This window comes from Asparagus officinalis, chromosome 2 (genome assembly GCF_001876935.1).
Source record: "Asparagus officinalis chromosome 2, Aspof.V1, whole genome shotgun sequence".
Taxonomy (NCBI): domain Eukaryota; kingdom Viridiplantae; phylum Streptophyta; class Magnoliopsida; order Asparagales; family Asparagaceae; genus Asparagus; species Asparagus officinalis.
Window position 1 is genome coordinate 8,111,238 of NC_033795.1, and position 27,641 is coordinate 8,138,878.

General features: G+C 36.2%; 2 protein-coding genes across 4 annotated transcripts; one reads left to right on the forward strand and one right to left on the reverse strand.

Moving 5' to 3' along the window:
- Window positions 15,518–19,784, reverse strand: LOC109830129 (flavonoid 3',5'-methyltransferase-like). The gene is made up of 5 exons (XM_020397289.1): window positions 19,627–19,784; window positions 19,455–19,537; window positions 19,215–19,359; window positions 17,226–17,357; window positions 15,518–16,001 (listed from the first exon to the last, which is right to left on the reverse strand). The coding sequence occupies exons 1-5, from the start codon at window positions 19,696–19,698 to the stop codon at window positions 15,708–15,710; spliced, it is 726 nt and encodes a 241-aa protein (XP_020252878.1). The 5' UTR covers window positions 19,699–19,784; the 3' UTR covers window positions 15,518–15,707.
- On the forward strand, window positions 23,224–27,612 carry LOC109830130 (ATP-dependent 6-phosphofructokinase 4, chloroplastic-like). Of its 3 annotated transcripts, none has more exons than XM_020397290.1 (8): window positions 23,224–23,532; window positions 23,681–23,722; window positions 24,780–24,909; window positions 25,055–25,095; window positions 25,608–25,832; window positions 26,277–26,325; window positions 27,144–27,243; window positions 27,374–27,612. In XM_020397290.1, the coding sequence occupies exons 3-8, from the start codon at window positions 24,894–24,896 to the stop codon at window positions 27,450–27,452; spliced, it is 510 nt and encodes a 169-aa protein (XP_020252879.1). In that variant the 5' UTR covers window positions 23,224–23,532; window positions 23,681–23,722; window positions 24,780–24,893; the 3' UTR covers window positions 27,453–27,612. The 3 variants fall into 3 exon arrangements, with proteins under 3 accessions (XP_020252879.1, XP_020252880.1, XP_020252881.1); XM_020397291.1 differs by having other exon boundaries at window positions 27,379–27,612; XM_020397292.1 differs by having other exon boundaries at window positions 27,014–27,612.

A 27,641-nucleotide genomic window follows, 5' to 3' on the forward strand; every position in this document is an offset into this window, starting at 1 on the left:
ATGCTTAACCCCCAAAAGTTATGAAACTCTCATTTAATCCCCAATAACTTTAGAAATTTCATAAAATGCCAAAATCAGGGGTGGATTCAAAAAAGATAGTGGTGGGTTGCAGTTGCACCCTACAAAATTTCTAAATTGCATATAAATCCTTGTAAAATTTATAATCTATCCCCCATAAATTTAAAAATTGGATTCTAAACCTGTCTAAAAATATTAAATAAGTTAGTAACAAATTAAAGTAGCCCATAAAAGTAAACTTCATTTAACTTTTCAACAATCAAAGTTAAGTGGAGCAAATAAAGTGTATCATCTGCAACCTTTGGTCCTATAATTTTATAATATTATATTCTTTGTCACGCTCCGGTTTTAAAATGTAAACATTTGGAACATGACTCAGCCGGCAATGCAACCACTCGACCATATTCACACCTCTAGATCATCCTATATTCAGACAAACAACCAAAACTACACTACCAAGCATGTAACTAAGATAACAAAAGAAAATATATAGATAAAAAATCTCCAGAAAGGCAGAGTTCAACTACAAGTCCAAAACTATACAGAATAGAAAAGGGTAAGATAATTACATCATAGTCAAGAAGGTCACATGTGGCTCAAGAAAAAGGGTATGAATTAAATAATTACCTAACCAAATGAAACTGAAGAACTGATAGGAGAATTGGTTATCACTGCCGCCGATCCTGCTCCTCAAAATACTCTCGATCTTGCGAAGAAGGAACAGTCCTCGAATTTGGGGTACGCAAACCCTAGGGTAGTCAGAAAACTCCCAACAAGCATGAAAAATGAAAAAATTGTGCACTTGTAAGTGTAAGTAGTACGTTTAAAGAAAAGATGAAACCTCTCGTCGAGATAGCCGATTTTCATATATAATTCGTCCAATTCCGACGTACGGTTTGAAAGTTATGACCTGTTCTTCGTAGCAAGTTATGTTCTGAAGTCCGTCTGCAAGACTGGACTTCGTCAGAACATTGGACTTAGCCTGAAGCTCGCCAAGCCCGCCTAAGGTTCGTCTCTGCATTACAGAGTCAAAGCGCACAGGTCGAACCAGCGTTATAACATCAAAACGCAGAGTTAATCTCTAAAACAGCACGAACTGTGTGTTTTCAGCCTAAAACAGGCTCAACTCTGCGTTTTCAACATTAAAACGCAGAGTTAATCTCTAAAACAGCACGAACTGTGCGTTTTCAGCCTAAAACAGGCTCAACTCTGCGTTTTCAACATCAAAACGCAGAGTTAATCTCTAAAACAGCACGAACTGTGCGTTTTCAGCCTAAAACAGGCTCAACTCTGCGTTTTCAACATCAAAATGCAGAGTTAATCTCTAAAACAGGCTCAACTCTGCGTTTTCAACATCAAAACGCAGAGTTAATCTCTAAAACAGCACAACCTGTGCGTTTTCAGCCTTTAAACATGCCCAACTCTGCGTTTTCAGCCTAAAACGCAGAGTTCATCTCTGAAACAGCACAAACTGTGCGTTTTCAGCCTTTAAACAGGTCAACTGTGCGTTTTCAGGCCAACTGTGCGTTTATGGGCTCAACTGTGCGTTTTTAGCCTGAAACAGGCCAACTGTGCGTTTACGGCCCAACTGTGCGTTTACAGCACGAATTGTGCGTTTTCAGCCTAAAACATCCCAACTCTGCGTCTCAGAGTTCATCACGCTGCGCGGCCAGTGCGTTCAGCCACCAGAATAGGCCCAACTCTGCGTTTTTAGTCTAAAAACGCAGAGTTCGGGCCCTGAACGCTATTTTTCAGCGTTTGACTCGTTCAAAGCACGTAATGAACAGTTCCAGGAACTGTTTTTCCCCACGATTTGAGGGATTTTCGCCCCACTTAAGAGCAGATTAAGGGGGTAGTTACCACCCTTAATCCCCTATAAATACCAGAAACTCAATTGAGTTAAAAGATCGAATTTTCTCTGATCAACAAAGGGATATTCGGTCAAAAGGCTGGCACATTTGGGCTCTTGGATTCTTCTTTTTGGGAGCAAGGGGGAGATCGACGTTCATCCTCAGCAACGATCGACCACAGGAGCATTCCCTTGGCTTATAACCGACTTTCGGTTCAAATCAACTCTTTTTCAAGAGTTCAAACTCGTTCAGAGTTATCAACTCGATCAGAGTTCAAAACTTGCTCTGCAAGTTCTTCTAAAACTCGTTCAGAGTTATCAACTCGATCAGAGTTCAAAACTTGCTCTGCAAGTTCTTCTAAAACTCGTTCAGAGTTATCAACTCGTTAAGAGTTATTTTCAAAACTTGCCACGTAAGTTCTCCACAGCGTCAAATCGTGAGGAGAAGACCACGTTCCAGTGAATCAAGACGTTCGGATCGTCAACGAGAAGCAAACTCGACGCGAGCATTCGAGGAAGGCATCTCATCGCCACCGTGAAGAACCCGGTTTTAAACAAAGGGGAGAGTCAAATTCGTTCTCCTCTCTTTTGTAATCGGAATCCAAATTGTAATTGATTTTGAGAGAAATACAAGTCAAATTTTTCTTTCATTGTCTTTTTACTGCAAATTTTCCAACAAACAACCACATAATCTATTTCAATGTATAACAAGGTTCACAGTATGAGCTGACAAGTTCACTAAAATAATATAAGCTTAAAACTAGTAAGCAAACTAATAGTAAAAATGAAGTGTTTGAATGACAAAAAGACATGACCAATTGAAATGATTTATAGAGCAAACAAATCTGATTTTAGTGAGCCTAGGAACTATAAGCAGAAAAAAAAAGAAAATGAATGGTTCAAGGGATCGAACCACAGACCATTGCACCGAAAACAAGCTATCTAACTACGCGCCCAAAAGCTACCTCATGTACATACTACTACCGAAATTTATGGTAACTAAATAAACCAGATATTCTTAAGATAAGTAGTCTTTGTTAAAAGACTCTGAAAAAACTATCAACTCTGTTGTACAAAATATATGACCGAAAATATCAATTGATACCAATATTATTATTTCAAAGAGGGAAAATGTTAGGTACAAACTAATTTAGTAATAAACAATTCAAACCATTAAGTAAATATTTTTTCTTTAGCAACAAAAAACCCATAAAAAATGTAAGAATTTCAAAGAAAAAGAAAGATACTAATTGAGGAAAATTTTATCATTTTAGAGAAATAATATTATCAAGGCCTACATGTACTTTCTTTTAAAACTAACATAAACTAGGATTTCAAAGGCATGATCGTACATCTTAAGGTCCGTATGTTTTAAAGTTCACTATTGGATGAAATAAATACTACAAAATTTCAAAAAAACAAATATTTAAGAGTATAAAACCTTTTTTATTTATATTTCCAAAAAAATTAAACACGTAACTCACAAAATATAACCATTAATCTATGAGTAAGAGCTTAAATCAACCGAACGACATTGTTTCATATTGCCCAGAGTAACCAATGCACCAAATCATTAAAATTTGTAACAACAGCTTCAAAGGTACAGCGAAATACCTAAGGATCTACAAGTAGGAACCTATTCATGTCAAGCTTTTCTATGAATCATAAGCAATAAGGGGCTGTTTGGTTCCCTGTTTTTGAGGGAAAGACTCTCTTGAAAGCCTGTCAAAAGTGTCAAAATTGACACTTTTTGGCAGGCTTTCAGCCAAAATCACCTCTAAAAAAAGAAGATTTTGGCTGAAAGCCTGCCAAAAAGTGACACTTTTGACACTTTTGGTAAGCTTTCAAGAGAGCATTTCCCTCAAAAACAGGGAACCAAACAGTCCCTGTACACATGCAAATCTAATATACAATATTTAAAAGAGAAATTATCATACAATTATTTGACATTAGTTTTAAGTTCTGGTCATATGTATATATGAAATCTTAGGACTTTTGGGGGAACAGGAACCAAATCCAAACATGAACGCTATGCATAAACATAATTCAAGTGAAATGTAAGTTTGAGGCAAAGAAAAGAGTGAGAAAAATGCTTGCATAAAGGAACGATTGTTCCACGGCACTAAAAAAATATGATGAAACTAACTACAATCTATTCACTGTGATTTCTATAAAGAAACACTAGTGTTTAAATAAGGGATCATGAAAATAAAAGAATTAAAAGATAAGAAATGTTTGCCAATTTGCCTAGTAGCGACTCTGAACACCAACCCCAAGAAAAATCCCAAATCAAACGTCCTCCTTCACTCTTCAAGCTATAATTGATGCCTTCTCTCCTTCTTCTTCTCTTTTTTTTCAGATCAGATGTAGAGAATTGGTAGAGAAGATAAAAGGGTTTAGAAGGAGAGTTCATTTAATCGAGATAAGATTACAAGATTATGCCTTTGATTCTTTGTATAACTTTATGAGAATTAGATAGGGTTAGAAATCTATCATGATTAGAAGATTGGGTCTCATCATGATTAGGATTTTGAATTCTATTCTAATTAGGAAGTTAGGCTAGAGATAGGGTTTTGGTTTCCCTATATATATTCTTTTATTGTTGGAGAAAAAACCATGCAGATGAGAGAGCCAATATTCTTGTAATCTAGTGTTAGCAGATGTGCGAGAGGCAAGGGTTTTGTAGTCTTTGTCCGTGCAAAAGATTACAACATTGGGAGAGGGTTTCACAGTCTTTGTCCGTTCAAAAGATTATAAGGAGAGGGCTTTGGAGATAATATGAGAGTTGATTATGTATGTGATGTTGAGAGACGAGAGTTGAGTGGTTCCTCTTGTAGTTCTCCCTAATACATAGTGGATTTCTCGTATTGTTGCCCGTGGACGTATGTCGAAGTTGGTCGACCGAACCACGTAAATCTTGGTGTTCTTCCTTCTTGATTGTGGTTGTTTTATATCTTATCAATTATGGTTGGCTTCCGAGTTGCACAGATCGTAATAGGCGGGGATATTGAAATCCCCAATAGAGATTTCCAAGATTTGAGGGATTTAATTTCAGATTTGTTTTTTTTTTCCTGTCGTTTCCCCACTTCATGAGATATTTCTGCAATAGAGGGATTTGGGCAATTACATTTGTGGAGTTGGGTTTTCTTTTTTTTTCCCCCTTCCTTTAAAGCTAGCTGGGCCTTTTAAGGAAAAAAATTTAACTAAGAAGTAGATGGGCGTATAAACAAAGATTGCTAGAGGAAATATAATTGTGGGCCTTGGCTTACATTGTTGGGAATTTAACGCCTAAATCCCCTAATACAACGGAAACGCGGTATAGAGAACAGTACACCAAGATTTACGAGGTTCGGCAACTGCCTACGTCCTCGGGAGCCACACAGTCAATTTCTTATTTAATCTAACAAGAAATTACAAATCAAGAGCGAATCTCTAAACTGAGATTCCTCAAACAAACACTGTAGCTACAGTGTTAATACCCACAATATAAAACCCCTCTTCTCTTTTCTCTCTCTTCTTAAAATCCCTATCTTTATCTCCCCTCAAACTCGGATTGAGAGCTGGAGATCAAAATCGCTGCTGCGATTTAAAGGGGATGAACGCTGCTGCGTTTAAGAGAGTTGAACGCTTATTGCGTTTGGGGTTTTTCACCGCCGCCAGAGAAAGAGGTCGGGGAGGAGGAGCAAAAACCCTAGGGGGTCGGGGGGGCTACTTTTATAGCCGGAAATTTGATGGGCTGGCGACAGCCTGTCGCCAGCTACTCGAAGACGCGGACGTCGGGGCGCCTGACGCGGGGGTCGGTGTCTTGAACGCGGGGGTCGGAGTTCGCCCGACGTGAGGGTCGCGTTCGCACATCTATGTATGAAGGCCAACTGAAGTTGCACACAAATCTAGTTTCTGAAAGGTCGCTGCCTTTGTCAACATATCCGCTGGATCCTTTCTTCCTTGGATATTCTGTTGAAATCCTTTGACAACTCGTCGGGCTCTGTATCTTCTGGAACCATTCTGCTCCTTTTTCACTCGATACACCCACTTGTTGTGACGTGCCTTCTTCCCCATGGGCAACTCAGCTAGTCCCCATGTCTGGTTGGAGATCAGAGATTTCTTCTCTTCTTTCGCAGCAAACTCCCACTTGCTCGCATCTCCACTCTGACAAGCTTCATCAAAGCTTTCAGACTCTCCTCCATTTGTCAGCAACATATAATTCATGTATCTGCTGTTAGGCACAGGAGGACGAGTGGTTTTCCTCAATATCGGAGCTGGTGCGTCGGGCTCCTGCGCACCGTTCTGTCCAACAGGCTCTTCTGGCTAAGGACCTTCTGCATTGGGTTCTTCCGAGAGGTTATCTTGGACATCATCTGCATCTACAAATGTTGACTCGATCTCTGAGTCACCGTCATCTGTCTTGTGCATGTCCTTGTACATCACCTTCTCGTTGAATGTCACATCTCTGCACCTGATCACCTTCTTGTTTTCGTTGTCCCAAATGCGGTAGCCGAACTCGTCTTCACCATACCCGATGAATGTGCATTTCTTAGACTTGGGATCAGGCTCATTCCTGCCTTGATCACTTATATGCACATAAGCTACACAACCGAAAACTTTGAGATGTGAGAGGGTTACCTCCTTTCCGCACCATACCTCCTCTGGTATTCTGTGCTCCAATGGAACCGATGGACCTCGGTTGATCAAGAAGGCTGCTGTGTTGACTGCTTCTGCCCAGAACTGCTTCGGTAGACCTGACTGCATCTGAATGCTTCTGGCTCTCTCTGTCAACGTTCTATTCATGCGCTCAGCCACACCATTGTGCTGAGGCGTGCCGGGCACGGTCCTCTCCATTCTGATACCGTGCTCATAGCAGAACTTCTTGAATCTGGTGTCTTCATACTCACCACCATTGTCTGTTCTGAGTTTCTTTACCCTCAAACCGGTCTCTTTCTCGACCATGGCTTTCCATCTTCTGAAAGCCTCATACACTTCTGACTTTTTCTTCAGAAAGTAGACCCATACTTTCCGAGAGTGATCATCAATAAAAGTCACGAAATAGTGTTTCCCACCAATCGACGCGGTGGTTGTTGGTCCCCAAACATCCGAGTGAACAAGCTCTAGCTTCTGCTTCCTGGGGGGTCTGCTACTTGCCTGAAAGCTAACTCTCTTCTGCTTTCCAAGTATGCATTCTTCACACACATCAATCTCTACTGATTGTAAACCTGGGAGTTTTCTCTTTGTGTGCATAATCTTCATCCCCTTTTCACTCATATGACCGAGTCTCTGGTGCCACAGCTTTGAAGTCTCATTGCCTGCCGCAACTGAGATCGAACAACGTGCACCTGCTGTCATATACAGGGTACCAGTCTTCTTGCCTCGGGCAATCGTCATTGCGCCCTTTGAGATCTTCCAATCATCTCCATGGAAGGTTGTGGTGTATGTCGTGTAGCCTTCACTAGCCAGCTGGCTTACTGAGATTAAGTTCCTCTTCAGGTCGGGAATATACCTGACATCCTTCAGCTCCCATACTGACCCATTCAGCTTAATCTTCACTACACCTTTGCCAATAATGGCACATGCTTGATCGTCACCAAGATATACATTTCCAAGGTTTCCGGGGATATACTTCTCGAGGAATTCTTTCTGAGAAGTAGCATGGAATGATGCTCCCGAGTCCAACACCCAAGACTCCTCCTTGCTCTCCAAAGAGCATATCAGCGCATCATCTCCTCCTGAGGTGGAGGCAACATTCACATCTGCATTTGCCTCCCACTCCTCCCGTGCACTCCTGCGCTGATTCTTGTAGTGCCCGGTTTTTCCGCACTTCCAACACTCGATAGCCTTCGAACTGTTGGGATTTCTGGATTTGGATCTCCTATCATCTGATCCATCTCCTTTGGTGGAACTTTTACCTCTTGACTCTGTATGCAATACTGAAGAGGTTGTAGCTTCACCCGACTCTCTCCGTCGGATCTCCTCACTGAGAACCAGATCACGAACGTCGTCGAACTTTAACTTTTTCTTTCCTGATGAGCTACTCACTGCCGTGACTGTAGCGTTCCAACTCTCTGGTAGGGAAGACAACAATATCAACGCCCGAACTTCTTCATCAAACTCAATCTCAACTGAACTCAATTGGGTTGTAACCGTATTAAGTTCATTGAGGTGTTGTGCTACTGACGCGCCTTCCGCCATTTTCAGATTGAATAACCGCCGCATTAAATGAACTTTATTTGCGGCTGATGGCTTCTCATACATATTTCGGAGAGTGCTGCCATAAGACCGCTCGTGGTCTTCTCATTTGCAATGTTAAAAGAAACATTGCGCGGTTAACGTCAAACGAATAACCCGAGGGCTTTTCTGTCCAGAAGATTCCAATCTTCTTCCTTCATACCCTCCGGCTTCTTCCCCGAGAGAGGTTGATACAGATTTTCTGATACAGATAATCCTCTATCTGCATTTTCCAGAATCCAAAATCTGATCCATCAAACTTTTCTATTCTCACTTCCCTCATCTGCGGCCATGGCTCCCACTTGAATCTGACTTCCTCTAGATCGTTTCACGCTCTGATACCAGTTGTTGGGAATTTAACGCCTAAACCCCTAATGCAACAGAAACGCAGATAGAGAACAGTACACCAAGATTTACGAGGTTCGGCAACTGCCTACGTCCTCGGGAGCCACACAGTCAATTTCTTATTTAATCTAACAAGAAATTACAAATCAAGAGCGAATCTCTAAACTGAGATTCCTCAAACAAACACTGTAGCTACAGTGTTAATACCCACAATATAAAACCCCTCTTCTCTTTTCTCTCTCTTCTTAAAATCCCTATCTTTATCTCCCCTCATACTCGGATTGAGAGCTGGAGATCAAAATCGCTGCTGCGATTTAAAGGGGATGAACGCTGCTGCGTTTAAGAGAGTTGAACGCTTACTGCGTTTGGGGTTTTTCACCGCCGCCAGAGAAAGAGGTCGGGGAGGAGGAGCAAAAACCCTAGGGGGTCGGGGGGGCTACTTTTATAGCCGGAAATTTGATGGGCTGGCGACAGCCTGTCGCCAGCTACTCGAAGACGCGGACGTCGGGGCGCCTGACGCGGGGGTCGGTGTCTTGAACGCGGGGGTCGGAGTTCGCCCGACGCGAGGGTCGCGTTCGCATAGCCGAGGGTCGCATTCGCCATCTGCCACCATCACGTTCGTCGATCGAGCTCAACTGCTCGAGCTTGCCTTCATCTTCGCCTGCGCTCACCTGGAGCTCGTCGGAGCTCCTCCGTCGTCGGAGGTTGGTATCCACCTCCAACCTAACATACATAACCTTGGGTATTACATTTTTATTTTTAACATAAATAGATACTTGTTGATCCCTCCCTACTTCCCTCCCCGCCCCCACCAAAAAAAAAAAAAGAACCAAACCCACCTCCTTAAAAGAAAATTCTTCTTGATTCAGGACTCCCCAAAATGTTTTGATTTTCTCACTTAACCATCAATAACTATTTTATGATGCTTATGTGATATTCTCTGTCTGGAAAATCAAAATATGGGTTAGCGTTGTTATGGGAGTCAAATGTAAAAAAAAGTAAAACAATTTGGGAGTTTTTGGAAATCCCAAAGTTAATGAGAATATAGAAGGAGTCCCAAACTTTTTTTGGGGGTTTAGTGCCAAACGCTTGAACTTATTTACCATTTTCTATTATGAAATATTCTTACGAAAAGAAGCATAAATGAAGATAGATGGATCCATATGAAAATTAGATTTATAATATAAAGTTAGAACAATTACATGAAATGTGGATAACACAATTTTCTTAAGAAAAAACGTAGATTATACAATTATGAAAAATCGGTAGAATCATATAAAAAGCAAACAAATTTCATTAAGTAGGTACGTAGGAGGAAAGATGGACAAGAAAGAAAAGTAAGTGAGAGCTAGCGATGCCTAGTTGCCTACAATTATGTTTCTCTTTTGAAAATAAATTGCTGCCAAAGGAGGTTGATAAAAATTTTGGTTTTTCTATAGAGTGCCCTTGGGCACTCTATAAGAGAGGAGAGAGAGAGAGAGAAATGAATGAGGAGGGGGGCCCCCTGATTTGCATTGGGATCATCTCTTCATTCATTTCTCTCTATCTTTCTCCTCTCTTATAGAGTGCCCAAGGGCACTCTATAGAAAAACCGTAAAAATTTTTAGGCGTCTGTCTTTACTTGCCATTTAAAAACAAATTTCAGTCCCGTCTTACCCTTCGGAATTATCACTTCCCCTCATAAATTATTTTGAAAACATCAAAAAGTAATAAATAAAAAGTGGTAAGTAACTACTCAATTCGATTGTTCAAATAGTAAACAATGGCGAATTTAATAGTTTAGAAGGCAACATAAAACAGGGATAAATAACGAACAAATTTAATAGTTTGAACTTTGAAGGGGCACGTAATGTTGGGAAAAAGCCTTGCATTTTAGCCCCGCATCACGTTAGAATAGTGAAAAGTGAAGCGGAAAGTGAAACGAGGCGAAATGACATTAATAGGCAGTGGGACCAGCCGGTTCGACCGACAGGAACTTTTGTTGGTTCCTAATTTTGGTCTGTTTTGTAATTCTATTTGGGTAAGGACTCCTATTGGGTTATGTATTCATTCTAGAAAACTTCTGAGGGACCCCAAAGTAGGGGACCCCTGAGGGGATATGTGAGGTGTCAGCCCCTGGGGGCTTGATGCACTATTCATGAACAGTGCATCAAGCCCCCAGTGGCTGACACCTCACATGTCCCCCTCAGGGTCCCCTATTTTGGGGTCCCTGTAGCAACACTCATTAAGTTTTAAGGCCTTAAAAGAGATCTTCCAGGTTTAGGGTTAGAAGTACCAAGCCAATGAGAGTAATAAATTGTAAGATAGAAGTAGAGAGAAGTAAGGAAAGAAATCTAGGGGTTTAATGAGATTGAGATAGTGTTTCTTTTTTTGTAGAATCTATAGAGATCACCAGAGTAGATTATATATTGTAAATTTCTGATATAAAGAAGACTCAAATCTCTCCCCGTGGATGTAGACGATCGCCGAAGCGCACACATCACATGTTTGTATGCTCTTATTTTATTTTATGCAATATATTGTTCTTTCTCTTTTGTTTGTACTTGTTATTTCTCCAAGTTTCCACATCGCCCGTTGATCGATTGGTTTACAAAGAAAGGAGGATACCTAATTTACGCTTGCTTCCACATAAATCACCGGTCAATGACCAATCGTTATCGAGTTGTAGGTGGTGTAGGCGAGCATGTAGAGACTACAAATAGTTCAAGGGTAAGAATAGACAAATCAAATAGCTTTGGGGGAGCAAGTATGGTATAAAGCCAAAGTTATAAAAAAATATAGAGTGGTTTCTATATTTGACTGAACAAAATTAGTGGACTACATTGTTTGAAAAGGATTAGGAGTTGAAGTATCTTTTTCTATGAAAAGCATTTATTTATTTATTTATTTTAGAGAATAAAAGTATTAATTTTGAATAACCATTGCTTGTATTCCTATTCAATCTTGCAAAATGCATGTGGCATATGACTTCGCATGCAGAATCATTAAAGTCGTATTTGTCAAATTGCATTATCCAAGTCTTAAAAACTCTCATATCTAGCTATGCGATTATTCCGTACTGTAAAAAAAATCAGGTAAAACACAACACAAAGGAAGAACATCATACTCCCTTTAAAAGCACGAGTTCGGAAAATCTTTTGGTGGACAAAAATACCCTTAAATTTTAAATATTATTCTATTAAGTAAGAGTAAGTTGATAAATTGATGGATTTTTATTGGATATACATAGTATGAAGATAATGATACAATTTAAATTGAAATGTAAATCTAAATAAAATTATTGAAGATAATGATACAATTTAAATTGAAATGTAAATCTAAATAAAATTATTAAATACCAAATTTATAAATGTCTACAAAAAAATAAAATTATTAAATACCAAATTTATAAATGTCTACAAAATGAAGGGCGTATATGCAAAAAATAAATTAATTAATGAGACAAATAATGTCTACCCCAAAAGTCGAACCCAGGAACAACGTAGACCAACAAATGTACATAATGTGGATGAAATATTTATAAAATCTACCAAACAAATTAAAGAGACAAAAGCCATTCTCAAAATTATAAAAAAATTAAGGAAAATAAAAAATCATACTCCATTTAAAAGCACGAGTTCAAGAAAAGTTTTTCATAGTCAAAATTACAATGTACTATTTTAAATATTTAATTTAAATTATAATCTATACTAATCATATCCTAAAACCCCATGAACTATCTATAGCTCATCAATTTAAATAAGATTAATAAAATATATGAAACATCTCCATATATACTATCAGTTTATTACATGAAGTATTACATAAAAAAGCAAAAAAAAAATTGAAAATTAGACAAAATACTCTCAAAAGTTTAAAATTACACAAAATAAAAAGCTAAAAATTTAGAACTTGGCAAAGAAAAGAGTAATTGTGTGATATTTTTTCATTAAGATATATAAATATAACTTATAATTTAAGGTTTACTATCCCTTTTTAGAATTTGAAAATAGTCAAGTTGATACTGGTAAAAATAGTAATAATAACAAATTAAAAATATCCAGTTAAATAATTAAAAAATTTTAAAAATATATGATAGATTAAAAATTAATGTTATTGTATAAATTAAAGTAACTGCATATAATTTTACCAATATGTTAGAACACCAAAAATATATAAGTATCGTTAATTGATAGAAGACTAAATCACAGAAAACTGATGAAAGACTATAATATAATAGCTTAACATTAATTAATTATAATTTATAAATATTGATCTCTAATGGTAATAATATTTATTAGGTAAAAAATTATAAAGATTTATGTATGGAGAACTATTAGAAAATTTAGAGATATTCTTCAAAAGAATCAAGCAGTTTTCATTTCAAATGGAATTCAGAACGTCCATGAATCACTTCAATTAGCACTAACATTAGTTATATTTATCAAAAAAATACCGACTGAAGAATATAATATGTTCCCCTATCTTCCACTACAAACTTGTTAGTTGTTTATTCCTAGCCCCAGGAGATTTTCAAAATTAATCGTCTATTTCATTAAAATTTTAAAAATGTTTAAATAAAATTTATGGCAAATGTAACAATCCATGTTTATAGATTTTAACTTAAAATGAATCTGAATTATTTTATAATAAGAAAATAATCAAAAAAAAATTTTGATATTTAACTACGTGCATTGCACGTGCACAAAACTAGTATAATATAAATAACAATATTTAGATCGCAATGGTTTAAGAATAGCGGTTGCGTACTAAGCTGTCAGCCATAACTTCGAATAATTTAAACTTGCTTGTTGATCATATTAGTAGGAAGCTTCATATTAATTTTAAATGTAAATTTCACTAAATCCCCTATAAGTTTAAAATTTTGAATCTCTACTAAAACTCTAATAAGCTTTGCATACTCCAGAAAACGCTCAAAACATTATGAGTATTTTCATTTGACCCCCATGACTATTTTATTATTTTTATGTAATATTATCTATACGGCAACGTAATATATGGGCTTACATCGTTATGGAAGTTAAGTTGAAAAATAAAATATTTCGACTGTTTTCTAGAATTGCTAAATTTATTGAAGATTTAATGAGAGTCTAATACTTTTTGAGGGGGCAAAACTTATTGTGGTGAAGTGTTCCAACAAGGACGTATCTAGAGGACTTATCAAGTGACAGCTAGAAAATGAATTATTGCCGACGAGACTTTAACGACGAAAAATTCCGTCGCTATAAGTCATGTTATAGCGACAGAATTTTCTGTTGCTATTTTTCCGTCTGCAAAAAAGTTTTGCCGACGGAAACTTCACTATTGGCGACGGAAAATTTCCGCCATTAATTTTCCGACGAAAATTTCCCGACAGAATTTTTCTATCGGGAAATTTCCGTCACTAAAAGGGTTTTAGCGACAGAAATTTCCGTCGCTAAAACCCAAAAGTGAAAAAAAAAATTGGGCGCAAGCGTGCCCAAAAAATTTGGGCAGCCCGCGCCCGAGAGAGGGATTTTTTCCCAAATCCCTCTCTCATTTCCCCCTCTCTCCTCATTTCCCCTCCCCCTACTTTGATTTCTTTCATCCCCAACTTCTACTATGATTTAGATATATCTTTCCTGATTTATTAGAGATTATATAAGATTGAAAGAGCTAATATTTGAGGGGCAGTTTTAGGGTTTGAAAAGAGAGAATTTTTGTAGAGAACTTAAAGAGAGAATTTCTAGGGTTTGTGAGAAGAAGTTTGTATTGGAGATTTGAACTCCTAGAACCTCAACAAACTCTTAGGGTTACAATAATTCACAAGTAGTATCAGAGCGATGGTGATGGATCCGGGAGCGAATTTGCAAGATAGAAGACGACGTCGTGCAAGATTGAAGATCAGTGTTACAAGAATCAAGATGAAAAGAAAAAAATATTGTTGCAGCGGTATACTGTAGTGGCCGTGGGATACTATAGCAGAGACACTATAGCGGCGCGGGAGACTGTTCGCGCAGATCCGACGGTTGAGATTGATTTGTATTTTGATCGAGGATTTAGAGGCGGATTTTGGTGATCTAGGAATCGTTCCTAAGGTTTTTGAACGTGCTGGGTTTATTTTTGACGTTGGTTTTATCAAATTCAATCTCTACAGTGACTGATTTTAATTTTAATTGTGGTTAGAGGATAATAACTTCTTCGGATCCGAAGTTTGATAATCTGCTATTTAACGGCAAGACAAATCTGATGATAGATAAGGAGCAGGAGTTGATTGGTGTGCAGACTCGAGGAGGATAGTGTTATATTAGGTGGAGTTTGCAAGCGGGCACGGCCGAGTGACGCACAGGGAGATGGAGATTGTGACATTGGACTTGAAGACGATGAGCGCTCATATTCAGTCCAAGGTAAGTGATGGAGAAGATAGAGGCATCCGGCTCGTAGTGTGGAGTAGGAGAGGTGCACCGATATGATTCGAGACGAGCGATGTAGGTGGAACACAAGGACTACAAGTAGGGGGTGACTATTGTTAGGCTCAAGTTGGGAGGACAAACATGATTGATTTGCTTTTATTGTCGGAGGTGGCGAAGATCTATTGGTTCACACAAGAGATGTGGAGGCGCCACGGTGAAGCAGATGATAGTGAGGGTCACGAGACAACCAGTTGGAGTGCAGGTGTGCTGATTAGGAGTGACTGCTTCGATTTGAAGTGCGAAAGAAATAGAACACTCTAGCGGGAGAGGCAAAGTTTCAAGACGACGATGATATATCTTCAAGGGAGTTTGGGAATCAAATCCAAGGTGGAGATTATTGGGATTGTGTCTTTTATTCTTTGTAGAACTTCATGAGAATTAGATAGGGTTAGAGATATATCATAATTAGGAGTTTGGGTTCCATCAAGATTATGAGTTTGAATCCTATTCTAATTAGGAAGTTAGGCTAGAGATAGGGTTTTGGTTTCCCTAAATATATTCTTCTATTGTTGGAGAAAAACTAAGAAGAAGAGAGTAGAGAGAAGATGTAGTAGAGAGAGAGAGAGCGAGGGGGGGGGGGGGGGGGGGGGGACAAATTAATGACGATTTGAGAAACCTTTCATCTAGATTTTGCCTCAACAGTAAGAAACACATCTCTCAGGTGACTTTCCAAGCAAATTAATCAAACAGCCCCTCAGATAAAGTGTTCAACACGTATGGAATGAATTTATGAGAACAACTTCCATACTCAAGCAACGCACTAACATTGGCCAACTTCATAACACAAACAACTCCAATCCGATTTGAAGTACATATCTTATTGAACCAAGAACAACACAAATTAATTACGCAATACGCCTGCAGAGGGTGAGGCCATCACCGATGGAAACCTGCGATAACTCGATGCGAGTATCTGCAGCTAAGGACTTGTTCAGCTTAATTGCAGCCTCCCTGATTATTTTGGCGTTCGGAGGAATTGAGGGGTTCTCTGGTTCTGCTACTGTTCCATACCAGAGAGTGTTATCATATGCAATGAGACCACCGATCCTGACAAGCTTCACTAGTCGCTCGTGGTAATCTGCATAGCTTGTTTTATCAGCGTCGACAAACGCAAAGTCATAGAGCTCGTCTTCCTTCAGCTGCAATTTGTTTGTCAATTATGTGCAGAATTGAAGGAAAAGTATAGCTATATATAATGTATCAGATACATGCAACCTATAAATGGCTTACATTGAATTTGTTTTACTAGAATTGTCATCTCCCCTGTATGTACATCAACTTTCAAGATGCTATTAGCGTGAGTCCATTGACGCTAATGCTATTCACATTTAGATCAATGTACAAATCTAAAAGCTCTAAATCCACCAATCCAATCGTAGACAATCCTTTGCCGCACCATAAATTGGGCAAATTTCACAAAACGAGTAGTGATAACTGAACTATATTTTCGAAACCACTCCCACACTACGACGAGAAATTCTTAGGCGCTCACCAATAAGAGGAGGATGTATAGCACATGAAAAAATATTTAATTCCATCACTTCTCATTTACAAGTGATTTGTGCCCTTCAGCTTTTCCTATGGTGTGGTGGACGGCCTCATAAAAATACCAAAATACTCTTCTCAGTTATTACTCTTATTATTAAATTAAATTAATCACTAATAAAAATTATTTCCCCTATAAGACTACCTTTAAATTTATTGAAGAGGACATGAAAGGGGTTTTTCCGTCACGGGCATTTTAGTCATTTGACACATGTGGTTCACATACACAATCAGATCTAATAGTATTAGTTAGGGGGTTATCTGATAAAACTAATGGGGGTTTAAGTGAAATTTCTAAAGTTTGGGGGTGTGATTCAAAAATGGCCAAACTTAAGAGGAGTTTTGTTGCCCAATTAATTTTATAGATAAAAGGCCACTGGATACTTTATCATTATCGTGAATAGCTTCCCCAGTCTCCAAGTTAAGTACAGGGTTTGCCAACCTGATCCGTACTGTCCAAAATCAATGCGTTCGAACTATTTCTAGCAAATAATAATTTATTGGAATTTTAATATGTTTGTAAGATGTGAGGTAGTAAATGAGCCAAATGTGAGACACAAATCAACCGCAAATTGAAGTCGCTGTGACTGAGTATGTACATTATACTCTCTATTGTCTGCAAGATGTGAGTGTTTCTCCCTATTGTTCAGATCTCATCCACTTCACTCAGCAGAGAAATTTCAGGAAAGATATGGACCATTTTTTACTATCTTTTTTTAAAGAATTTTTAACTATCAAAAAGATAAATTTTACTGAAATCTCTGGATACCAGGTTTAACATTGGTCTAGAAAAAGATCTGTGGAAACTAATACATTACCTCTTCGAGCAATTTATCGAGAACAGCAAGTGCCTTTGATTCGATAAAATTTATCTTATGTTCAACTCCTGCTTTCTGAATAAATGGCAAACCTTTCTCATACGCTGACTTGTCTACGTCAATCGCCGTTATCTACAAAAATATTAGATATCATGAGCTGTAATTAATGCATCTCACAAACATGAATACAATTATCTTTGAAGACCCAGAACTTCAAAGTTGAGCTTGAGATGTGAGTACCAATTCAAAGGCAAATAACTGAAAACAAGTAACTCAAAAGTTTACCTGAAAACAAGCTTGAGATGTGAGTCTCCAAAATTCTGTCAACCCTTTTTATATTTTTAGTTCCTATAAATCCTTTAAATATGTTTCATATGCAATACAGCTCGTAAATAAGTTCCTACGCCTTTTATATTTCCAACTATATACAAAGATCCTAAATTATATTTAAATGAAATTCCATGTTTCAGATTGCTCTATAGTTAAAACTGCATACAGTTCCAACTACAAGCAATCAAAGATGTTAGGGATTGTTTGGTTGGTCACATTTTTAAGGAAAAGATTAGTTGATTTGACTCGTCATTTAAGGAAATTGATTTCAACCCTTTTTTGAAAGAAATGGGCTTAAATCATTTCTTGTTTTGTTTTCTTGGAAAGCTAATATATAGCTTAATTTTCTGGGAAATCAACCGAACAGCCTTGCATATTGCAGCTCTAAGTCTCCAACTACAAGCAGTCAAATATCCTAAGAAATGTAACTGCAATTGGAAGTTAAATTTCACGGTTCACTGTAGATAGATCTGTACTACCGCCTAATGGCAAATAGACTGTCTATAGTTTTATTGGTGTGGATAGACATTCTTGACTCAGTTAAGAATTAAAAATAGTTCACTCAGTGGGTCTATCCCACTTGGCCAAATAGCACGAAGGGTCTATCCGCATCAATGAAACTGCAAGGGGTCCATCCGCAAGTGGTGATAGTACATAGGGTCTATTCTCAATAACCACAAATTTTATCCTAACATGGGTAAATTACACTAAATTCCCAAGATATTTTAGCATTTTAGAGTAAACCCTACATTACACTAAATTCCGAAGATTTTTTAGCATTTTAGAATAAACCCCCAATAACTTTCAATATCACATTAAACCCCCAATAACTTTTGCAGAAAACCCCCAATATCTTTTGGGTAAATTACACTAAACCCCCAATAACTTTCAAAATACATTTTTGTGTTTTTTGCTCTAATTTATGGCGTTTATCTACGAAAATGCTGAAAATTCTTGGGGTTATGTGTAATTTACCCATTTTATCAGCGTACATATTGTTTGATCTCAACCATCAATGCAACTATGCGAGATAAATAAATAAGTTTTGGGTTTTTTGAACTGTATATACAAAAATAAAAAAAACTAAATATAGGCTGATGTAACAGCCATCAGCAAATTGTATTAATATCACCCAACTGATTTCGAGTTGCAATAAACTGACCACATCGCAAATTGCAACAAAAAGTTCGAAAAAAACCTTACAATTTACAATTGGCAGATATAGATCCAAAAATAGTTGGTTCTTTTTTTTTTTTGGAAAATCTAGCATTAGAGAAATAAACTTTTAAAACATCTTCGGATCTTCCTCAAGTTGTGATTCTATTAGATGGAGTTGCATGCTACAGAGATCCATCTACTATAATCACCAACTAATTAATCTCCATGTTTGAATTTTATTCTTTTCTTTCTAATTATAATTCTGACGATGTACACATATATAACTTACTTAGATATATGATCTTCTCATTTCGGAATCTTAATAAAATGAGATTAGACCAAGATCTCTAATCTCATCCGGACTCTTTCTGAAAAGTAAGGGGGAATAACCTCCAACTCTAGAAAATGTTACATTGAACTATTTAATTGCTATCACAATTTACTTGATCCCACAATACATTAAAACATAAATAAATAAAATAAAATAAAATAATTGTCTACCTTTCCATCCTCTGGCAAAGCCAAGGCTGTAGTGAGAAGGGAATATCCAGTGAAAACCCCAACTTCAATAGCTTTCTTTGCATTCATGAGCTTCAACAGCATAGATAGAAGCAACCCTTCATCAGGAGGCACTCCCATAAAAGACCTGATCCGATATTGCAATAATTTACTTTTAGTCGGAAAACTTAGTCAATAATCAAAATACTGGGTAATTAATAATCAAAAGTAAACTTTAATTACCTTTCATGTACTTTGACAGTCTCCTCCCTCAATCCTTTAAGTAACTCATGCTCTCTTGGGTAAACACTCGTCTCTAATATGTACTACAAAAAATCAAACAAGGTAAAGATTCTAATGAGATAAAGAAAACAAGAAATGTACTAAAAAAATTAGTGAGAGTAGAGATAGAAACCTCATGAAGAGCATCAGTCCTCAACAGGTTCTTGTTGAGATAGAAATCATTGGCTGAAGAGGAAGAAGACATATTAGAGTTGTATAGCTAAAGAAGATTATTGCTTCCGTTAATGCTCAGATCTTGAGGAGAAAAGCAATTTATATATGCAATAGTGTGCACTGTGCAGCCCGTACCATGCACATGCCCCCTATTTTAATAAGCACTATAGTTTGAACTTCTCTCTTCTCTCCCTCTCAGTCTAAATACATTTAATTTAATAATTATATACTAAAAATTAGGTATCATATCTATTCTTCTATATTTAAAGAATGATCTGAGTTTTAATATATTTACTTTAGAATTCATATCTATTCCTCTATATTTAAAAATGGTCCAATATTTAATATATTTGATTTGCTTTACTGTTTATGATACAATAAAATATTATAGTATGAATAGTAACTTCAAGTACGGATGAATACGTTTGATTTTCTGTTTATAATTTATATTATAGTAAATACTACAGTATAAACAGTAACTTTGATTCCAGATAACCGGATTTGATTTACTATTTATATAATATATTTTGTAATATTTACTGTAATATGAACATCAATTACTTAGATGCTCTTTTAGGTATAGAGACATAATAAATATGCTAAAGACAGCTTTCTATTTTTATTTTAATCATTTTGTCGGCAAGTGTGCAGTGCTACTGGACTTTTAGAAAGCTCTCAATTGTTAGTGGGTGAGCAAACGAAGGATAGATCATGTCCTATTTTGGTATTGTTTATTGCCTCATGCAGTAGCGGCGGCTGAAGGTTTGGGTAATAGATCATGTCCTATTTTGGTATTGTTTATTGCCTCATGCAGTAGCGGCGGCTGAAGGTTTGGGTAGGTTTTTGGTATCTTTTGGATGACTGGTTTGCCGCATTATGTTGGAATTAATTAAAAGATTTAAGTTTCTTCCTTAATGCAAATATGATCTTTTTGTAGGATCTGAAATAGATACATTAGAACACTAGAGGGGGGGTGAATAGTATTCTTTTAAAATTTATGCAAAGTAGATTATAAATTGCAAAGAAAAATGGCAATCTTAGAAATTCACAAACACAAACACAAAGTTTTATACTGGTTCCACCAATCCGGTGTACATCCAGTTCCCAAGCAAATCCCGCTTGAGAGTTTCCACTATGATTTTGAATAAACTTACAAAATCAAAAGCAAACCTGACCAATTTGCAAGTCCCTGCAAATTATAACACCAATTGACAAACACCTTGCCAATTTGCATGCACACCAATCTCTAAACCAAGAGATTAACACCTCTCACAAACCGAGAAAACATTTGAAGCAACAATTTCGATTCCTATAAGCCTTGATTTGTAGTGTAGTGTAGTAGTGGCTTAGGAATGATAACAATTTCGATTCCTATAAGCCTTGATTTGTAGTGTAGTGTAGTAGTGGCTTAGGAATGATTCAAACTTCTGTAAATTCCTTGATTTGTAGTGTAGTGTAGTAGTGGCTTAGGAATGATTCAAACTTCTGTAAATTGCCTAAACAATAAGTATTTGAATAATGTTCAAATGCAATTTCAGAAACTTTTCTTTTTCTCAAAATCTGAATGTTTTACACTTGAAAAATGCATAAAGATCAAAGCTTATGGGTATGTAAGGCTGTGTATTTTTCTGAACAAATAACCTATTTATAGCCCTTGAAAAGATAATTATTTAAAATTTAAAAACGTTTAAAAACGGCTATAAACAGTCATTAATTCAAACTTTAAAATCTGGAAAAACTGTATCTGTAATCGACTACAAGACAGAATAGTCGACTATACTAAATTTAAACAGACTATGTGAAGTCAGAAAATTTTTCAGTAGTCGACTATAAAGGTCATTAGTTGACTATACTGTAATTAGACAGAAACTAAAAAAAATGTATTTTGCCTTCAGTAGTCAACTGTAAAGTCAATTAGTCGACTATACTGTAAAATAACAGAAACTTATATTTCTGTCATAAGCTTGAGTAGTCGACTATTATTCAAATTAGTCGACTATACTGTAAACTGACAGAAACTTATATTTAGGTCATATACATGAGTAGTCAACTACTATTCTAATTAGTCGACTACTAAGAGTTAAAAAATGATATGAATTAAATGTTTTAATGCTCAATTATTAACTATAACTCTAATGGTTAATATAGGGGATTTCTATAGTTAACCAACACACTAAGCCTGTGTTAGTGTGTTCTAATATTTATGTGTGTGTGTGTGAGTGATCAAGGCTTGTACAATAATTCTAAGTAAAGAAAATATAAAATACATTATCTCATATGTTCTTCATCTTCTTCACTTCATAATGCCTTGAACTCAACTTGCACTTATTCATATTTTGATATTGAAAGCTGCATATAAAAGATAGTGCATTTGTATAATACACATTGTATAAATTGTTATCATCAAAATAATATCATGGAGACATGATATTCAACATTCTCCCCCTTTTTGATGATAACAAATAATTTATGCATATGTGTGTATTTTATAAACAAATTTAAACATTATGAAATAAACATACTTACTCCCCCTGCATATATGCATATTAGAGTCTATAATATTACATAAATCTAATATTTATATCATTTCTCCCCCTTTGTTATCAACAAAAAGAAAAACATTTATGCTAAACATGACATTATTTCTTCAACATGAGCTAATACTTCAAACAAATCATCCAGATTATGAACATAGTTCATAACTTCACTCATCCAAATAGGTAGGCAAAGACTTGCCATAAAGACCAAAAGTTCCACAATGTTCATCACCATAATCTGTTTAAAATATATAGCACATATATTAACTATTCAAACAACATCATAGTAATGTAAACACATAATCAACATACTTGACATAGTAGCAACATAGCACATTACATATGTCTTAATAACAACCCACAACTATATAGTTTTTGATACTTAAACATAGATAACTAACAAAAGAACATAATTGTTTTGAAAATAAACATAAAGTTCAACCAAAAAACTAAATGATGCATGCATGATCTTCTAAGGTGCTAGAGGAGGTTGATATCCTTGGAAGAATGCACTAAGCTTCAAGTCCAAGTTATCAAATTCCTTCATTAACTCCTCCTGATTACTGATAATGTAACTGTTTTGGGAGAAAAGAGCTTGCTGACCAGTCTCTAACTCAAGGATGCATGCAGACAAAGTATTATATTGCGCATCCGAGAAACAAGAGGGTTATGTATCCATTTGTGGTGGTTGTTGACTAGTTGAAGGTCCTGCTTGAGTTGAAGATTGTGGAATATCTTGTGGAATTTCTTCTTGATGAGGATGAGGTTCATCTTGAGGATTTTGTTTGTTAACTTCATCCTAGTTAGGGCATTGGAATCAAAGAATTCAATGGAACGAACAACCGAATTTTCAGAATGAAGATCCACATGAAATTTGTTAAAAACTTTTGTTAAAAAGGCACCATAAGGAAGAAATCATTTTGGTATTGTCAGAAGATTATCATAATAAACTTCTGCCCAATTAACTTGAATATTTCTCATTATAGCATATAGTGCTTTTGCTAAGTCTAGGGAAATCTATCTACCCTTTAAAAGAGCCAGTTCCTGAAAAACTTTCCCCTTCCCAAATTAACCTTTACCTCTTTTAAATATACCCAATTTATCAAGTCTAAGCGAAATCAGCCTTCCTCTCTGCCGAAGCCGAAGAGATCTTCGGTTACCTAAGCGTTTTTCTCTCCGCTGAAGGTGAAGAGTTCATCGCTTACTGTTATCGCCGTCCCACGAACTTCCACTCATCAATTTGCAAAGATGACTATTAATGCCCTAATCATCATCGCGACGCCTCAGCATTCATCTACACAGTTTTCAGAATTCTGGCATTCAGAAAGGTTTGTCTTCTTCGTCTTCACTCCTCTATACTAAACCCTAGATCTAAGCTTTAGTTATGCTTAATTCACCCTATCGCCTTTCATTTCTCCAGTCCTCTCATTTTCTTCTAATTCTAATAATTTTGACCTAATTCTCAATTTTCTACAGATTCAAGCGACAAAGGTTCAGTAGCTTTATCGTGAGTATAAAGTAAGTTTAGTTTAATTTAGTTCTTTTATTTTTCAGTTTTTGATTTCGCCTTTGATATCTTTTAATTTTTTTTATGCAACGGCTTCGATAACACCAGCTATAGATGTGGCATCATGCATTAAACCTTCTTTATGTTGCATAAGACAGAAAAGCCTCAGCGATGCTGTAGGAAATCCAAATTGAACACAGCCGTGTATCATTGTGTTCCATGTCACTAGATTCCTGAATGTCATCTTTGAAAATATGCAGCAGGCAACATTCAGTACCCCACATTTGATGAATAATTCTAACAATGACGAGATTAAAAAAACATCAGAATTGAATTTGCTCCTGATTACATATCCATAGACAACCTTACTTTTGGGAGTCTGTGACTTTACTTTAGCACTCTATTTCACAGAATTGTTACTTGAACTTTGTTCACTTTTGCTAAAATTGAAATTATGCAAATTGTGCATGAAGGGAAATTTTTGAATACTTGTTTTAAGTTCTGATGCTTATTTTCTGTGACTTTACTTTAGCACTCTATTTCACAGAATTGTTACTTGAACTTTGTTCACTTTTGCTAAAATTGAAATTATGCACATTGTGCATGAAGGGAAATTTTTGAATACTTGTTTTAAGTTCTGATGCTTATTATAATTATATGATTAATTACTTATTTGACACCTCATGCTGCTCTTTTTTAATTTGTAGTATATATGTATTTTTCTGTAACTACCTTGAAATGACCAAACTGAACAAAACTTCCTTATATGATGAATTAACAGAACGAAAATGAACATGTAAATAATATATTTAGGTTTACCATATGTTTGTAGATTTTACTTTCCTTAATAGAATGAATAATTAGAGAAAGGGTATTCCATTGATAAAGTAGCCAGGATATACTATGTTTGATGGAGGAAGAAGAAATAAGCTGAAAGATTCTATTATTGAAGCATAAGCCCACATATTTGTGTCAGGGTTATGTGTGTAGTGTATCACATTACATTTTCTTTTATGCTTTTACACAGTTTTCTTGTGGAAAGGTGGATGAGTTCTTTGGTGGTTTCAGGTAATAGACAAATCTTTTGGTTTCGATATTGCTGTTGAAGAAGCACAGAGGGCCATAAATGCTGCGCATGTCGAAGTTGAAAGTGTAGAAAATGGTGTTGGTATTGTAAAGCTCATGGGTCGCTACAGCGGTAAGCTGGCATTTTTGACGTTTTCCATTATTACAACAATATCTCTCTTTTAAATGCTTCTTTAAATCTTGTTTTCTTTCACTTTGAAGTTGAAAACTCAGTGCCAATCAATCTAATGCTGGGGCAATTCTTGTATTTGCTGCAGGGTTTATTGCCATGTATGCTACTTTGGCGAGTAGAGATGTGGTAATACCTCCATCAAACTACTTAAAAAAATGCAGAAATTTAATTCGACATGCTTTTCAGGAAAACTCTATCTTTCAGCTGCGGTTGGTACTATGAAAGAATTATTAGTTATTACTCTGCATTAATTGTTCAATGACAAAATTAAAAGCTTAGTGGAAATAAAAACCCACAGACATGACTGTATTATGCATGCATGTGGAAATACCTACATAATATGTTTATGCATAAATACTGGCGGTGATGATATGTGCTACCTGCAGATCCATTAGTTACCACAAATTGTATGCACATTCATAGGCCTCAACTCCTTCGGAAGTTTAACAGAGCGCATATCATCAAACCCCCATGCACCCACATGGAGCACAATCGCAAATACTAATACAAGCCCAACATTATCTCCAAGTTACAATCTTCAGTAGGAATTATTTTCCTATGCTTTTTTATCAGCAAGTTCACACTTTGCTTAACTATTTATGTTAATTCTAGAACTTCTTAGTTATATTCTGCAACAGGATTGTTGTTCGATTCCGGAATCCCCATTTTATCTGGAAGGCCCCGGTGGTCTTTATGAGTTTGTTGAACAACGACTTAAAGAAAATGGTCACATAGTTATTGTGGTGGCAGAAGGAGCAGGACAGGACCATGTAGCTCAACATGTGGGCATCATCAATGAAAAGGACGAATCTGGAAATCGCCTTCTTCTGGATATTGGTCTATGGCTATCTCAAAAGATAAAGGTCTGTGCTAGGTATAGTCGCTAAAGTTATATTTTATTGCTGTTTAATAGAAGTTGCAGAATTAGTGAATCTTATCAGGTTTACTGCTGTTTCTAAATAAATCATTTGGGTTTTATTAGTTTATATCTGGAAAACCACTATCATTTTCAGCTAATAATTTTCTAAATAAATCATTTGGGTTTTATTAGTTTATATCTGGAAAACCACTATCATTTTCAGCTAATAATGCTTGAATATCCTTGTTCAGTCTTTTAATAAATTTTATTATGATATAAGTTTTAATTTTCTTATAAGCAAATCTAATACATTTCAATATCATATAAATTACATCTTTGTTAATATATTGGTGTAGCGTGTGATTTATACTTGTGATGTGTTCATCCACAGCTCTTCTTGCTGCTGTGATATTTTTTTCCTTACTGAAGTTAACCATCAAATTTGCAGGATCATTTCACAAGGAACAGGAAATTACCAGTATATCTCAAATATATAGGTAGTTCTAGCCCCCTCTTACTAACCACTGCTTGCCTGGAATTGCATAATTTGAATAATATGTAGAACTATATTTTCATTACTTAAAAGAGGCTTATTCCTGGTGGTTTCCACTTCAATGTTTGGTACCAGAAGTTTATATTCATATTGCTAAAGTGGAACATTATCTTCGTTAGTAAGAAGAATAAAGTCAATGCTTTCTAGCATTGTAAAATGACTGTACAATTGGGAATATTCTTTCTTCTTCGACTACATATGCACTTTTGAAGGTAGTACCTTTCATCAGTTAATGGTGTTTGAAGATAATATTCGATAAACTTGTCAGACACAGTTCCCGGAGGTGGCAGGGGGGATTTGAGTCCAAAAAGATAAAGCTTCTTTCTTTGAAATTGTTTGATTGTGGATGGGCCTATCTCTATTTTGTTGTTTTTATTTTTGAATAATCATTATTCTTCAACCTGAGGCAGTATAAGATGATAGTATGCGGTTTCTTATTAAGGATTGTAATCACCTTACAGTAGATCATCATTCATGGTCAAAATGGAATGTGACCCTTGTTAGGAGAAATATGGATCAGTTCCGTGCATAATTATTTTTCACATCAAAGGTGTTCTTGCTTGATAATATGGACACTTTTAGGTCGTCGTATTCATTATTTTATACTTATCTGCATTTGTCTCCTTGTGAAGCCTGTAGGTTTTGCCATGATCGATGCGGAGATTCATTTTTGTTTTGTTCTGTTGTGCACTGCATTGCATATACTTTCTTCTTGCCGCGGCTAACTTCTATTACTACCTTGGCTATCATATTGTGAAGCAGATCAGTGGTATGAAATAATTAATAGCGGCGATGATTCTAAAAAATCAGTGATAGGAAGAGAAATGAGAAAGAGATGGAAGATTGTAGGTGTTGAAAGAAGGTAATATGTGAATAACCCTTTACTTTTTAACCCTTCACTTTTCACACGCACTGCCAAATCTCTGAAGCCCAAGTGTTCGCTATCCTTTTTATTTCTTTATTTATGTTCTAACTTCAAATAATTTAAAAAGTGAAGGTATGGTGAAGGTGAAAGTTCCACCAAGTACAAATGAAGATATAGACCTGGAAAAAGTGAAGTATGAGCTTTGAACATTGCGATGGGAATATAAATGAGAAAGAGATAGAAGATGACAAAGTAATAACATGAGTTGTAATTTTCATTGCATTCATGTTTTTTAATTAGTGTTGGTAGCTCCAATTGTGAGTTTCAGACAATGGCAATGGAGGCTTTGGTGACATTCAACAAAGAATGCTATGGGTAGCTCCAATTGTGAGTTT

Excerpts from the sequence above, each read along its gene's own strand:
- LOC109830130 (XM_020397290.1), top strand. Across the intron at positions 25,833-26,276 it reads GGCTATCTCAAAAGATAAAG|GATCATTTCACAAGGAACAG; the intron begins GTCTGTGCTAGG and ends TCAAATTTGCAG. Across the intron at positions 27,244-27,373 it reads ATTGTAGGTGTTGAAAGAAG|TGAAGGTATGGTGAAGGTGA; the intron begins GTAATATGTGAA and ends TAATTTAAAAAG.
- LOC109830129 (XM_020397289.1), bottom strand. The coding sequence starts at position 19,698 with ATGTCTTCTTCCTCTTCAGCCAATGATTTCTATCTCAACAAGAACCTG. Across the intron at positions 19,538-19,626 it reads GGACTGATGCTCTTCATGAG|TACATATTAGAGACGAGTGT; the intron begins GTTTCTATCTCT and ends GATTTTTTGTAG. Across the intron at positions 17,358-19,214 it reads CTTTGCCAGAGGATGGAAAG|ATAACGGCGATTGACGTAGA; the intron begins GTAGACAATTAT and ends ATATTTTTGTAG.